Raw genomic sequence first — 15532 nt, 5'->3', positions numbered from 1 at the left:
TGGGATGAAGAGTTTGATTTAAGGCACAAGGCTCCTTGTATCCTGGATGGAATCGACTTACTAAGATGGAGCATCATGTTGCCAAATTGTAGTGAGGAAAGAAAACATATGCTTCTAGGCCAGGGTCCTGCCAATATTTCTAACCCATAGATATTTGAAATATGAATAAAGCTTGGCTGCTCGTAAATAAGGATTCATTGGCAACCACATTTTTGGATAGTCAGTCTTAGTCCAACTTAATTTTTTTTTTTTTTTTTGCTAATAATGGGTATCTAGGCTTCGGCTTGACTAATCCTATGGGTTCATATTAACCTCACAACCGTATAAATCAAGTCATATTGAGGTAGAATGAGAATCATTTAACTTTTACCAAAAACAGTGAAGAATGCTAAACACCCCATATAAGTGGTTCCAATGAGATAAGAGAAGTCGAGTTTAGAATCACACACATCTTAAGTCGAAGGTACTTGGCTGCCCCCTTGAGTTACCTTAAATGATATTGTTGAGTGGGTATTTATGAGTACACATTTAAAAGGAGGCAATTTTCTACACAGGTAACAACAATAGTTACAAAACAAGGAAACATAAAACAAAAAATTCTACTTTTGTAATTTTTTTTTTTTTATCTAAGTAAATCTAGGCAATTTTTAACTTTTTTTCCCATAATGAAGGATGAGAATTCAGTTGCAATGGATCATCCAGCTGTGATCTGTCTGCAAATTATTTGCCCTCCCATTACGCCTATGCAACCTTTTCCTTCAGCTTAAGGTGGCTCACGTCTATATATATATATAAGAGATTTTTTTTGTTGACACCCCTAAGGTGATTTTATATTTTTTACCCTTTCATGTTAATACAATTTTTTAGTGGGTAAAATATGTTATTTCACATATTTACTTTGAAAGCGTGTAAACAATATTTTAAACTCGGAATTGGGGTTCTAGTCTGTCCTAAAAACCATAGAATTGGCTCCTTAGATTGAAAACCCAGTGATCCGATATCAAAAACCCATAGAATCAGTCATTTCAGAATGATTGGAATTAGGATTGGTTTTGGTTGTTGACTTGGTTGATCTGATTCCAATTTTTATATAAAAGTAATTTCTCATTATATCATTTTCTAGTGTTATCATCTTGCATAAAATGTTTTAAAAATTGGAATCAGATCAATCGAGTCAGCATTTTTAGGTACACTAAACAAGGAAATATATTAAGCAAAGAGAACAGTATTCAGGTCTTACGTGTTTCTTTAGTTTCTCATAGCACCCAAAAAAAAATGAATTTTAATATAATTTGAAAAATTATCTTTTATCTTTCTTTTTTTTTTTTTGGTAGAAGGATTAGAAACCCTCATTCTGGGGGTGTGCTTGGTCCAACAGTAAACCTACAAATGTTGCGACCTAATGATCGATCAAGCGATCGAAACAGCCTATCGACACTATCGGGGTCAGGCTGCGTAGTTCTCACCCCCCCCCTTTTCCTTTTTTTTTTTTTTATAAACCCTCTTTTACAGTTTACTATTGACATTGATTGAAAAAACTTATAAAAATAAGACAAGAAACAATCAAAATAAACTTATATATAATAAATACAACTATAAAGATGTCATTCAAACAATCCTAGGAACAAAATAATCTTTACCCGAAAAAAAAAAAGGGCAAACAAAGTTTCCTTCACAATAAACAATATGTTTTAAAAAACACCTATACATCCATCAGGATAAAGAACCAAGAGAGTGGGAAAATTGTCTTTCTTTTTCTCCTTCCCCCTCCTTTTCCTTCTGTTCAAGATTTTCACAGTGAAGATGGACTACAACATTTGCAAAAAATATACCAGTATTTTCTATCCTCCATTATGTTGGCCTGTCAGAATTTGTAACTTGACCAAGTAAGATTATTGAACCTCGTTTTTCTCTTATCAGACCATATTAGAGTTGCCCTGAGTCTCTGTCACCTGAACTCGCCACGCATGAATATGAAGATACAGGAAGTTCATTGCCACAGCAATTCCAGAGCCCAAAAATCCAGAAAGCAGAAAGGAAAACGATAGTTTCAAGTGAAGCTGCAAGAAGAAATGTTTTGAAAAGGTCAATTAACAGAAAACAGGAAAAAACATAAAACAAAGAAGAGATGAAAGGGAGAAATTTTGTGGATTGTTCTGAAAGGAAGTTTCCACCAACTTTTGACAAGAAAAAAAAAAAAAGGTCAAGTGAAATTTTGGGCATTTTATACTTCACTTTATGCAGGTAATGATGATGAAAATGGTGATAATTTTTCGAGTCAAAAGAAAGAGAAACAAGAACAAAAACCACAAAAGAACATATTCAAAACATTGAAAAAAACTAGAATTAGTGGGCAACCCTGTGGCACAACAGTTAAGTTGCACAATTGCAACATGATGGTCACAGGTTTGAAACTTAGAAACAGCCTCTCCTGCGATGTAAAAGGTAAGAGGAGCCTCGTGCACTGTGTTGCTCTATTGAAACAAACTAGAATTACACTTAGAGAAGAACTTTATAAAGCAGCCACTTACCAGCGTATGGGAAAGGAAGAAAGTTACAGCCACAAGTACATATTCAAGAGCCATATATTTCCATTTATAATCTTTGATATCTGCATAAAAACAGAAAATCATATAATGATTATTAACAAGTTGAAATCTTGATCATCATTAGAATTCATGATAACTAAAGTTTCTTTAAGATCAACTATACCAAGAATGTCTGTGCAACCTAATCCTGCAAAAGCCAGACCGAATGAAAATATTGCGGCAACCAGTAGTACTAGTTGAGCTTTCATTTCATGAGCCTATAAAATGTAAGAAGGATAGAAATAAATGGCTTAGCAGAAGGAGAAACTGCATCCAATGGCATTTTACAATTTACTTTAGAGACAAGAACAACAGAAATTACAGGAGTATAAGTAGGTTTGTATACCAGCAGCAGCACAAAGAAGATGAAATAGCATATTGAGCTAACCAAGAAAAGCACCAAGTCCTTTAAGGGACTGCACCAACAAAAATAACAAAACAAAGCATCAAACCAGAGAAGTGAAAGAAATCAACTTGATCAATGAACAAAGAAATTGGATGATTTCATCTAACCATGTTCTCTGTAAATTTGAACTCTGTCTGTTGTTCTCTCTTCTATTAGCCCTTTGAACAGAACCTTGTACCCTAAACGAAGTCGTTACAGTTACAGGTAGGTTAAGAATCTCTTGCCCACAGACATCACAAGTTTTGTTTCCTTTCATGCTGAACCACTTCACTGCACATTCTTCATGTGTAAGTGTTAAATCACCTTTACAACTGCACTCCATTTTGAATGTGTTTCCTCCTTCAGACAATTCAACTAAACAGATCCTACAAACTTCTTCCTCTTCAGGAATCTCTTCATCCTCATCTTCCATTTGAATGAGAATTATTTGGCCTGAATTGGAAGAGGAAAAAATGTCATCAGAGATCAAAGCTGGAGTTAGTGAGATTCTTCCTCCACAGTTGGGTGAGGGGCCTAACATATCCTTTCTTCTTTCTTTTCTTCTTCCTTGTTGGATCAATCCACTCCTTTGAGGGTAGATATTACAGCCCTGCCTGATTTACTTATTATTTATATCCGACTCCTTAATTGTCCTTATAAAACTGTTTAGTTTCTATTTTCCATTGATTCCTAATCTGGTTTCTTAATAAAGTAGTGACTTTCTATTTTGATTTTGGGGGGAGTTTCTATTTCATGTTAGTTATTTATTCTGCCTTGCTGTACTGTTTATTCTTAGATTCTCTAAATCAATTCTTGTTTGACTTTCTAATTCTGGAACTGATCATAAAATCAGATCCAAGTCATTGTTTATTTTGTGTATTACTTCTCAGGCAACGGAAAGTATTAGTTCTTGTATTATTTCTGTTTCCATCTTAAAAAAATAAATAAATAAATAAATAAATTGAAGTAACATTCTAGAATTTTCATAAATAATGATCGCTTTTTGTGGGTAGGGTTTGTAAGAGCATCGATTTACAGTTCAGAGCTTCTACTAAACAGAATAGTCATACAGAACACATCAACACGTGTTCTACCACATCAACACATCATTATATGAAGACGAATGCTCGCATCAGTGTCGGACAGGATTGCATCTCACTTGTACACCTTTTACATGACCAAATACTAAGGGTTTGGGACTCACTTTTCAGTGGGTCTAGGATGTCCAATGCCAACGGTAAGATATGAATGTTATGACCTGGTGGTTAAGCGGTCAAAATAGTCCCTTGATATTCTCGGGATAAGACTACGTAGTTCTCGCTCTCTAGACCTAGCATATGTGGGAGCCTCATGTGTCAAATACACCCTCTTTTTTTTTTTTTTTTGTGGGTCTTCACATGTTTTTTTTCTTTTGATAGATAAACTTAAGTTTAGAGAAATTATAATAAAAAATTGAGAAGAAAAATGTTACTTGGTTAAGTGACCTTTGCACCAGTGTGGGGGGCAATGAGGGGGCATAGCATTCTTTTCCCCAAAAATAATACATAAAACATTACTCCTAGTGGCACTCCTTTGGTCAATTGCGGAGCCAGAGTAGGGCATGGATTTAAGTATCAGTATCATTGTTAGTACCCGATACCAATAACATTGATACAAAAATCAAAAGTATCGGCAAGTGTTTGTTTTCGAACTTGCACCAATTACCAGCCTGACACCGGCGAATGCCAATTAATCTGTATCCTACTGGCTGTGACCGAAACAGACACCAATCCCACATTTCTGGATAGTAGTCTCGGCCTACCTTAGATGATGTTGTTGACTCTGTATTTACGATGAGTAAACATTAAACTTGGAATCGGGGCTGAATCATTCCCAAAAACCTTAGAATTGTCCCCTTAGATCTAAAACCCAATGATCCAATTGGGTTTGGTTGTGGCCGCCAACTCAAGTGACCTGATTCCAAATTTTAAAACGTTGCATGCATTAACGATAACTCTTGAAAATGAAATAATGAAAAATCAAGGAAATAGAAAATATATAAAGCAAAAAAGAACAATATTCAGGTCCTGTATGTTTCTTTGAGTTTCTTATACCATTTTCAAATAATTTTGAATGCCCTCTTTCACCATTGACATTTGATTAGAAGAATTTTTGAGAATAAGACAAGGAGCAATCAAAAGAAGCTTTGGCATATATATGTTATAAATACACAATAAATGTATCATTCAAACAATCCAACTCAATAGTGGGAAACAAAGTTTCCTTCAAACTACACAATATATTTCATAAAACACCTATACATCCATCAGGATAAAGGACCAAGAGGAGGGGGGGGGGGGGGGGGGAACTTTCCTTCTTTTTCTCCCCCATCCTCCCTCTTTTTCCTTCTGTTGGGGTAGCTATGTAAGATTTTCTCAGGGTAGATGGACTGCAACATCTGTAGAAAATCTACCAGTATTTTTTAACCTCCTTTATGTTGGCCTGTCTGAATTTGTAACTTGCCGAAGTAAGATTATCGAATCTCCTTTACAACAACATGAGCTTGTAAGTACATACAAAGTGATGAACCTCATTTCTCTCTTATCAGACCAGATTAGAGTTGGCCTGAGTCTGTGTCACCTGAACTCGCCACGCATAAATATGAAGATACAGGGAGTTTATTCCCATCGCAATTCCAAAGCCCAAAACTGATGAAAGCAGAATGGAATACACTGGTTTCATGTGAAGCTGCAAGAAGAAAGTTTTTGAAAAGTTCAGTTACTAGCAAACAGGAAAAAAATTAAAATAAATAAGTGATGAAGGAAAATAAAGAATGACAGAAATTCCATACAACAAATAGTGAAGGGCACGATATTCATAACAAATGTTCTCGACAGTTGGAATCCATCACAATTTGTCACGTCACCAAACTTAAATTTGGATCCTTGCAAATTTACAAAGATCAAACTTCCACACAGGGAATTAACAATGTCTATATTTTCTCAGTTTTCAACTTTCAACAGGACAAAAAAAAAAGGATGAAGAATCTTGTACAATAAAGCTCAATCTGGATTGCTATGAAAGGCTCTGCCATGGTGACCAAGGTTGAGGTGTCGAGGATTATACCAAGTATTGTCTTTGCTATAAACTTATAATTGTTTAAATCCAGCTAACACAATTATTGCTATTGGGAGTTCTAGTTCTGTGACTGTTATTCCAGTCCAATGGTGGGTTATAGCCTGTCCTACATTCTCCGCTTCAAATACAATCCATATCCTTCTAACATTTCAACACTACATATACCTTACCCCTTTCAACTTGGGAGGTGACTTTGTTGGTTTGACAGTCCTCTGCAAATTACATTGGGTAAGCCTTTTGTCTTTTCCCCTCTTCAACATTGTGTCCATCCATGCCAAAATTACAGTAAAGTGAACTAAAGATGTGGGCCACTTTTAAAATTTCCAGAGAGAACCTTTCCCTATTTGTCTGTTTTGCAAAGAAAATGTGAGACAATTTTTTGCAACATTGCAGTTGGTTTCATATTATTTTCTTATGCAATGAAAGGATGATTCCACCAATTTTTGACAGAAAAAGAGGAAAAGTCAACTGAAATTTTGTGCATTTATACTTCACTTTATGCAGGTATAAGGATGATGATGGTGATAATTTTTCAACTCAAAAGAAAGAGAAAGAGAGGAAGAAAACCACAAGAGAATATCTTCAGAACATTGAACTAGATAATATAGAGAAGAACTATGTAAAACAGCCACGCTTACCAGAGAATAGAAAAGGTGGAGAGTTACAGCCACAAGTACAAATTCAAGAGCCGTATATGTCCATGTATACTCTTTGATTGCTGCACATAAAACCAGAAAATCATATTATGATTATTAACAAGTTGAAATCTTAATAAAAATAAATAAAACAAAAACAAAACAAGTCGGTGAACCATCTCTAGAACTCATGATAAATGAAGTTTCTTTAGGATCAACTATACCAAGGCTGACTGCGAAAACTGATCCCATAATACCCAGAGTGATTGAAAATGGTGCTGCATACACTGCTGCTTGAGATTTCAAGTCCCGAACCTATAAAATTTAAGGACAAGGATAGAGATAAATCAAGATGTATACATTAATTGTCATGTCATAAACAAGCAAATAAGACTAGTTTGTTTGAAATAAGGCCTTCTCCCCCAGTTTAATAAGCTTGTAAGCATTTTCTCCCTCTCTATGCATACGCATTTCATTCATTGACATAGATGGCTGAATGGCCCATATTTTATGTCTCCTACTCAATACACGGGTAAAGCCACCTCTGGTAAGCCTTCTCTAGAAGAATCTATTAAATACTTGTTATTTCTTTGTTTTGGATTTTTTTTCTTTTATTTATTTATATATTTATTTTTGTTAGTTTTCATTTGGTGCAAGTTACAACCTTACCCTAAAAGGATGGTTACCTAACCCCATAAAAGGCTGTGTATTTTTTTTTTTTTTCCATTTTAATGGAAGTTTGAAGAATTTCCCTGTAACAACTTGTTTCCCAGAAGAAAAACCCTCCTTCATGATGGAATTCTATGGCAGCTCTTCATTTATTGGTGAGACTCAACCCAATGAAGCCGGCCTACTCTCAATATTCACTCTCATGCTAATATCAGCATTGCCATTACTGGTTACTTGCACATCCATGCTTCCAGATGCTTGTGGAAGTTGAACTTAGTAAGCCATAGGGAGGAGATGAAAGCCACAACACAAACCTCCATTCAAAGCACCTTGCTCCTTGCACGTGTATCACATGCTAATTTGTTAGGGGTGCACTGGCTCTTATGAATCCCTATGGAAGCTTTGGATCTCAAAACCTTTATGCTAATGATATTTCCAAGAGAGGAAAAGTTCAAAGCATCATGAGGAACTTCAAAATATGAAGCTACAACTGCCCAACAATTACAGGGAGTGAAGATGAATGCCATTTCACTTTTACTCCCTTTAGAAGCTTCACCCATTCAAGGGCCAACTTGCTTTGCTTTCTTGATAATTATAAAATACATATTCTTTTGATGAATCTTAATGATATCATAGCACTTTTTCAGCCAAGTCTCGTTTGCCTTTTTTTTCTTCTATTGGATAAATCATAAATGGCTTATCAGAAGGACAAAACTGCATTCCAATCACATCTCTATAACAGCGAATGGCATTTCACAATTGAGTTTAGAGACAAGGGACAACAGAAATTATTCTAGATTTATTTTTTATAAGTAGGTTTGCATACCAGCAGCTGCTCAAGGAAGAAGAAATAGCATATTGTGCTAATCAAGACAAGCACCACCAAGTCCTTCCAGGCACTGCACCAACCAAATAACAAAACAAAGCATCAAGCATGGGAAGTGAAAGAAATCGAGTTGATCAATGAGCAAAGAAATTGGATGATATCGTCCAGCCTTGTTAGTAAATCTGGCTTTTGCCCAGGAATACTGGGTTCAAATCCCAACGACATTTTTGTAAAAACCACCAAAAAAAAAAAAAAAAAAAAGAAAGCGCAACTCACTCATTATAAAAAAGATGATATGACCGAGTCAAATTACAGCGAGTATAGAACATCAACTAAATGACTTCAGCAAGTCATGGTATCAACACACTGAGTCATTTTATCAACGGGCAAGACAAGCATGTTGCCAGTTTCCTCTTCCCCCCACCCCAAAAAAAATAAATACATAAATAAATAACTCATATCAGTCTCCGAAAAAACAGAATAAGGTCCAAATGAAACCTTAAGCTTTGACAAAATTACAGGTAAGTTGAGAACCTCTTGACTATAAATTTTCTCACCTTGTTGACTGTGAATTTGAACTCTGTCTGTTGTTCTCTCTGTTGGCCCTTTGAACAGAAGTCTGTCCCCTAAGCAAAGTTACAGGTAGGTTGAGAACCTCTTGCCCACAGACATCACACGTTTTATTTCCTCTAATGCTGAACCACTTCACCGCACATTCTTCGTGCGTAAGTCTTAAAGCACCTTTACAACTGCACTCCATTTTGAGTTTGTTTCCCCCTTCAGACAATTCAACTAAACAGATCCTACAAACTGCTTCCTCTTCAGGAATCTCTTCATCGTCATCTTCCATATGAATGGGAGTTATTTGACCTGAATTGGCAGAAAACAAAGTCATCAGAGATTAAAGAAGACAAGGATGAAATTTCTAAAATGAAAATAAATTAAATGTTTGATCATCATCCATGATTACATCTCATTTCTTATAAATCCAAATGGACGCCAATCGTGGTGCAACAAAATTAGGGTGATGTAATAAAACAAAGTAGAAAAACTTGTGAAGGGGTGACTTAGGAGCCAAGGAAAATTTTATTCACGATAAAAGCTTGAGTTGTGCAAAATTACTCAAGAAATTCATCTAAGTACATGATGATTATGACAGTAAATTTCATAAAAGATTCGGTGTTTACATAGACCAACAAAATGTCACAACTCCACCAAATCACAAATAATCATACACAACCTAATATGGAACTTCTAACTTCTAAGCTTAACCAAGACATCCCCATTTGTGACTCAATTGGCCTGAAAACATCTTAAACAGGTTGATTCCTCAACTATGATTTTAGGGTGCAGGGAGGAAAAAGTGAATAGTTATGCACAAGGTATTTATAAAAATTAAAAGAAAAAATATAGCATAACAGTGAAAGCATGTGGATTTGTATATATGTACCATCACCGCAATCTACTTGTGGGTTCTCTTTATGAGAGGCAAAGGACATCGATCTCACAATAACAACATTCCGCGATGGAACAGACAAAGACCTTGAGACCTTGACTGTAACTTCCCTTGTCTGCACAGATTGATCACAAATGCAATTTAGACATTTTCTCTAGCGAAGTAGCAATGATATAAAACAAGCATACTAGTAGTAGAAGAAATGATAATTGGAACATTTCAGACAACAAAAGTAACCTTCATTTTATTGTCAAATTAAATTAAAGTTCCAGCCCTTCCAAGCACATCATTACAATATTCACATAACCGAGAAGATCACCTGTAGACATGATTTCTGCTTCTCAATCCATTTTCTTGCCGTAGTGGGGGTAGAAACTGAAGGTGACAAGTTTGAGGCTGGTGTAACAGGGAGAGAAATGCATCTCTTCCAAGAGGCTTTTGCAGAAGAATTAGTCATACCAGAGCTCTCAGGAACGGCTCTAGGGTCTGGATTCAGGAGGGATCTTTTTTCGCCATCAGGTGCAGCTGCCTTGTGCTTGAAGCTTACCCCCCTTAGGAAACCTCTTGGAGACAAACCACCTTTGAAGGAATTTTGAGACTGTAGTAGACCCTTTACAACACAGCTATTGCCAACACCTGATATAGGGGGTATTTGAAGTGAGAGATCAGACCTCCTCCCACTGGGTCCTGGAAGTGTAACCTTTTTGTTGGTAGGATCCACTATTTGGTGACCCTCCTGCATATGATGAAAATTCCAGGATTACCTCCAACAATCTGGAAAAACAAACATCTAGAAACACATAACAAGTGGGAAGATGCACCAGGGCCTAAACAGAGGAAAAAAATTAAATGAGAGAGCATGGAAGTAATCAAGTAGACAAACATTCATTTTTCACAGAGGTCTAAAGTGAGAATTTCAACCCTGAATTTATATTTAAAAAAAAAAAAAAAAAGGAGTTGAAGAGATCCTAAAAATAAAAGATAAGAAAGGGGAAATAATCCTTCAGATGGAGAGTCAGTAGACCCAACCAGGCCATCATAGTGAGAAGTAGCTTAAAATCCTTGACAAGCCTCATCTCAAGCTATCAAAGCACAGGGCTTTTTGAAGCTGTAGCTCTTTTCTTTCTTGATGACAATAATCACTGAAGTAACAATGACCCTCTCGAAAAGGATCTCCACCACAAACCTGGAGAAATTCAACCCCTATCCGGTCCTTCAGGAAATGGGTACCCACCTGTGGTACCAACTTTGGAATTTCAGCCCAGCAAAGTATGCACCGTGGCAACCCCCACCCTCCTCTTTTCTCATTAGTGTATTTTAAGCCCCATACTCACAACCCATAAGAGCTCATTATGAAAAAAGTTGCTAAATAACCCTCAACAGAGGCATTTCTACATCTCCTCATTCAAATGTAAATATGGATAGTTGCTTCCTTCTATGATACCCATATAAAGGAAATCCAGAACCACCAGATTTCGACCACCACTTAAATGCAGTTTAAGTAATAAATAATATAGCAATTTCAACAATGCTTAAAGATCAAGAGCACATGTTCTGAAGCACACATCTAACACACTTAGAAACTTGGAATTCCAGTGTATCAATTTCACTCAAGATAAACCAACTCTCCAGATAAATATTTAAAGTAATCGTCACACAAATCAACGTCATCTAGCCTGTGTTGGAGAGTAACTGCCAAATTGGGCAAAAACTGTTCAATACGCTTGTTTATGGATTTTTTGGGACTTCAACATCACTTCAGATTTTCAGCTTCGGACCATCCTTAGCTATGACAAATCTTCCAAGTAGAAAACAAACACTCCACTGGATAAATATGGTGTAAATGGATCTAAAGCCCAAGCCTGTGTCCTCAACAAGTTCAAACCATACAAAACTTGATAACCAAAATTTTAGAGCTACATACTAATCAACGACAAAAAAGAGCACGCAAGTAAAAAGTGGATTATGAAATGTGATTTGAGTCAAGCAAACCCAAAATGAATCAACCAACATGTGATGAGGGATTGCAATTGAATTACGTTTCTTGTTCTTTCTTTTCTTTTTTCTTTTTTTCCTCCTATTTTGCCCATTTTATTTCCTTCTCGTTTGCTTTTTCTTTTCTTTGAATCACTCCCTTTATTTTCCCCGAGGAGAGAACCACCAGAAAAGCTCAATGAAACTCTGTTTTATGGATGAAAAGTCATATATTCTATCAGGCAAAAAAAGAAAAGGAGAATCAAACCATCAAAATAACATCACTGAACACAATTACTTCTTCTTTTCAGTAAGATCACAACCCTAAACGCAAGCATTTAGATATAGATTTTCAAAGATTAAAACAGAAATAAACTCCAGCAAACCATGCCCCCCTCCCCTCCCCCCCAACCCCCACCCCGCCCCCCCCACAAAAACAAAAAAAAAAAAAAAACTGGAGGCCCAAAAAAAATAATAGAAAAATGAAATCAACGAACAGATAAAAAGAAAAAAATTAATAGTAGACAAGTACTTGAGTTATGAACAACTCCAACTAAGTTTAAGATCAATTATTATGACATTCCAGTACATTATTATCAGCAAAAGCAGAATGGCTTCCGCTTGTTACCTGTAAAAATAAATTTTAAGGGGGGAAACTAAGGAATAAATGCCACACCAGTTTAGAGCAAAATAAACTAAAATGGCCTGAAACCTAAAATACAATACTATCAAACAAACGAAAAATAAAATAAAATAACAACAAATCACTGTTTCAATTCTCTTTTCTTTTTGTTGAGATTCTTACTGCAACACTTTGTTTCTACTCTAAAGAGAAACTACAAAATTGTCCCAAAATAGATCAGAAGAAACATACAAATCATTAGAATGAAATAAGAAACCTAAGAAATTACCTCTTGAGACATCTCTTCTTCCACTCCAACTTCAACTTCATCAGAGCTTCCCTCGCGTATCATTTTTTTCCCTTGTCAGGCGTTCCTAAAGACGAACTACTTCAAAGTTACTCCCAATCCTTCTTCTTCTTATTCTCTCACTCTCTCTCTCTCTCTCTCTCTCTCTCTCTCCAGACCTCTCCAAATGTACAGAGAAAGAGGGGAAGAAAGAGCAGAGAAAGACGATGGTGGGTCTGTGTTGCAGTCTAAGTCTAAGTCTAAGTCCGCTGACGGAATACGCAGTTTGATTCTTACGTCTGAAAATAGCAAATGAGAGGTCGACCTCACATGAGGTCGCTTCAAATAATTGTCGGGCTCCTCTCCTTCACAGTGATCGCATAGATCACCTTAGAGTTATCTGCGTGATCAACATATGTTTAAGTAGGTGATCTAACGACTGTGTTTCAATCAATCGATCATAATGGAAACGTCATATTATGAACCATTAGATCATCATTTGGACATGTATTAATTGTCTAGATATTATTTCAAAAAAAATAATTATGGACAAAACCTTGACGATAAAACTTTGAAGGTGGATTGTTTTTTCCCTTCTAATTTTTTATTATTGTTCTTGTCTGTCCGTTAAGTATGTAATTCGTTTAATCATTATTAAATCTTTGATTTCTATTATTTAAGGTCAGCAAGTCAATAAGCTAAGGTCAGAAAAAAGATTTACTAACTGCTGGGAACATTCTCTTAACATGTTTTCCTTGTCCTAAATTTTCTTCGATAGTTGTCAAGTGGGTTGTTAGAGAACATTCCTTAGACCCATGTTTATGACCTTCCACACATTCACCCTTGAAATATAACTATGTTTACCATTGTGTAACTTCTAGTCATATTTGCCACGTGATAAATTGTCTGGAAACTAAAAATTTGTGAGAAATGGTTCCCTCTCTCAGCTTCCTATGTACCAGGTTAAACCCAATTGGGGCATGTGCCAACGCACAGTGGCCAGTAATTGGTTTGTGAAATTTAATGTAGGTTTGAAGGGCTAGTGTTCAAACACCCTATACCTCATCCTTTTATATATTAATTGGTAATTAGGATAGTCTTCTCAAAAGGTATCGTGGCTCCTCCACATACGTGTGAATCAATTAGAATATATGCAGATGAATCAACAGCGGAAGATTTCTATTTTTCATGGGGTGGGTGGTCATTTCACCCTTCCCTGTGTCTGGTGTTAAGACTGCAGTGTCTTCTAGGCTTTCTTTTTCTATAGTAATTAGTAATGGTAGTAGTAATACCTCTTGTGATATTCTTTATTTGACCCTTTGTGGGTATTGTATTCTTAATATGATTTTAGTATGTTCTCCAGAATACCCTCTTATTACCTTATTGTACAAGCATTTGGAGCCCTACAATCAAGGGAGGGTATTGTATTCTTAATATGATTTTAGTATGTTCTCCAGAATACCCTCTTATTATCTTCTTGTACAAGCATTTGGAGCCCTACATTCAAGGGATCAACCTCAAGATAACTCAATTCTAAAACTATTACACAACATTGGGAATTGTACCAAACAAAATATATATATATATATATATAAAAAAAAAAGGGAAGTGGATCGGGGGCCGGGGCCGGGGCCGGGGTCGGGGCCGGGGCCGGGGGGGTAGTGTGGCTCTTTTACATGCACAGACCAATGGAGCTCATGAGGAAACATCAAATAGATGCATCATTTTTCATTTCATAGGGGATGGGTCGATCATTTCATGCCCTACGTGTCTAGAGTCTAGGGTCTAGACATAGAGGCTACACTCCTGTTTAGTGCTCTTCACTGCTTTCAATGAAAGTTAAATGATTCTCATTCAACCCCGATATGACCCGGTTCATGTGGTTATTTGGTTAGTATGGACCTGTGGGACTACCCATCATTAGCAAAAAATAGAGGCTACACTCCAACACCCCCCTCTCTCTAGAAACCATTTTCTCCATATACACGACTACACGAGATGTATTCATCATCTTTTAATTCAAGTGAATCCGATCATTTTCCAAAATTTCTATCAAAAGAAAGAAAAAAAAAATCAGGATTTAAAAACACATAATTAGAATCTAGAATGGTCCCAATCAATTATGATTCAGAAGAAATTAGAATCGTTCTGAATCATCTCAAGAATGGGTGTGAGATTTGTAACCCTAATTGCGTAAAACGATCGGTCTAAGATCAACCCGATTCAGCTGATTCAATCTAGTTTTTTTAATTCAACCAATATTTTATCCAAGCAGGATTAGGAAGGGGGTGATTTAAAATCAAGTTTGCAGTTCATAATTTTCCATTTTTAATTCTTTACCAAAAAAAAAAAATTCCTTTTTTAATTTCTCATATCATCAAAAATAATTTCCCGTTTTTAATTGTAAACTTGCGTAACGTATAGGGTAGAAATCGTCTGCAATTCGCATCTTGTGCAATTCTATGCAATGCCCCCTGCAGAGGTCGACACGTGGAGATTCCGGATTGAATGGTTCAGATTCAACCACCAGTGAAACAATCCAAAACCATGGTTCTTCAATTTAAACCGAACCAATACTAGGTATTCAAACCAAACCGATTCACATTTTGAATTAAAACCGGAGAGATTTCTATCCCAGACTCTCTCTATTACCTCTCTCCCTCTCTGCCCTAACTCGCAACGAAGCTCCCTGCTTTCAAAAAAAAAAAACCAACGAAGCTCCCTGCTCCCTGCTCTCTCTCGCTCACTGCCCTAACTCGCACGAAGCTCCTTGCTCACCGACGACTGCTCTTCTTCTTCGTTTTCAGCCACCGTCTGCGAAGACGACGCAGATCTGCCGCCGGAGAGGTAGGTCGATCTCTTTCCTTGTCCCTCTTTCACTCCCTCTCCCCCTGATTTCTCTCTCCCTCTCTTAACCCCTTTTTTTTTTTTTTCAACTTACCTTGTTGATACAGCCAGGTCGACGTTCGATTTT

At 36.4% G+C, this 15532-nt stretch overlaps 2 protein-coding genes across 2 annotated transcripts; both read right to left on the bottom strand.

Annotated features, from left to right (window-relative positions):
• Nucleotides 1–1654: 1654 nt before the first annotated feature.
• Nucleotides 1655–3840, bottom strand: LOC122090782. The gene is made up of 5 exons (XM_042660503.1): nt 3102–3840; nt 2935–3004; nt 2713–2806; nt 2532–2611; nt 1655–2060 (listed from the first exon to the last, which is right to left on the bottom strand). Exons 1-5 carry the CDS (start codon nt 3512–3514, stop codon nt 1917–1919), a joined length of 801 nt encoding a protein of 266 aa, XP_042516437.1. The 5' UTR covers nt 3515–3840; the 3' UTR covers nt 1655–1916.
• A 1300-nt stretch (nt 3841–5140) lies between these two features.
• Nucleotides 5141–12806, bottom strand: LOC122090787. The gene is made up of 8 exons (XM_042660506.1): nt 12562–12806; nt 9996–10412; nt 9671–9791; nt 8778–9090; nt 8221–8293; nt 6950–7040; nt 6729–6808; nt 5141–5700 (listed from the first exon to the last, which is right to left on the bottom strand). Exons 1-8 carry the CDS (start codon nt 12622–12624, stop codon nt 5557–5559), a joined length of 1302 nt encoding a protein of 433 aa, XP_042516440.1. The 5' UTR covers nt 12625–12806; the 3' UTR covers nt 5141–5556.
• Nucleotides 12807–15532: the final 2726 nt, after the last annotated feature.

Source organism: Macadamia integrifolia, chromosome 10 (genome assembly GCF_013358625.1).
Source record: "Macadamia integrifolia cultivar HAES 741 chromosome 10, SCU_Mint_v3, whole genome shotgun sequence".
Taxonomy (NCBI): Eukaryota; Viridiplantae; Streptophyta; class Magnoliopsida; order Proteales; family Proteaceae; genus Macadamia; species Macadamia integrifolia.
The sequence above is the reverse complement of the archived record's forward strand: the minus strand, read 5'-3'. Positions and strand labels throughout refer to the sequence as shown.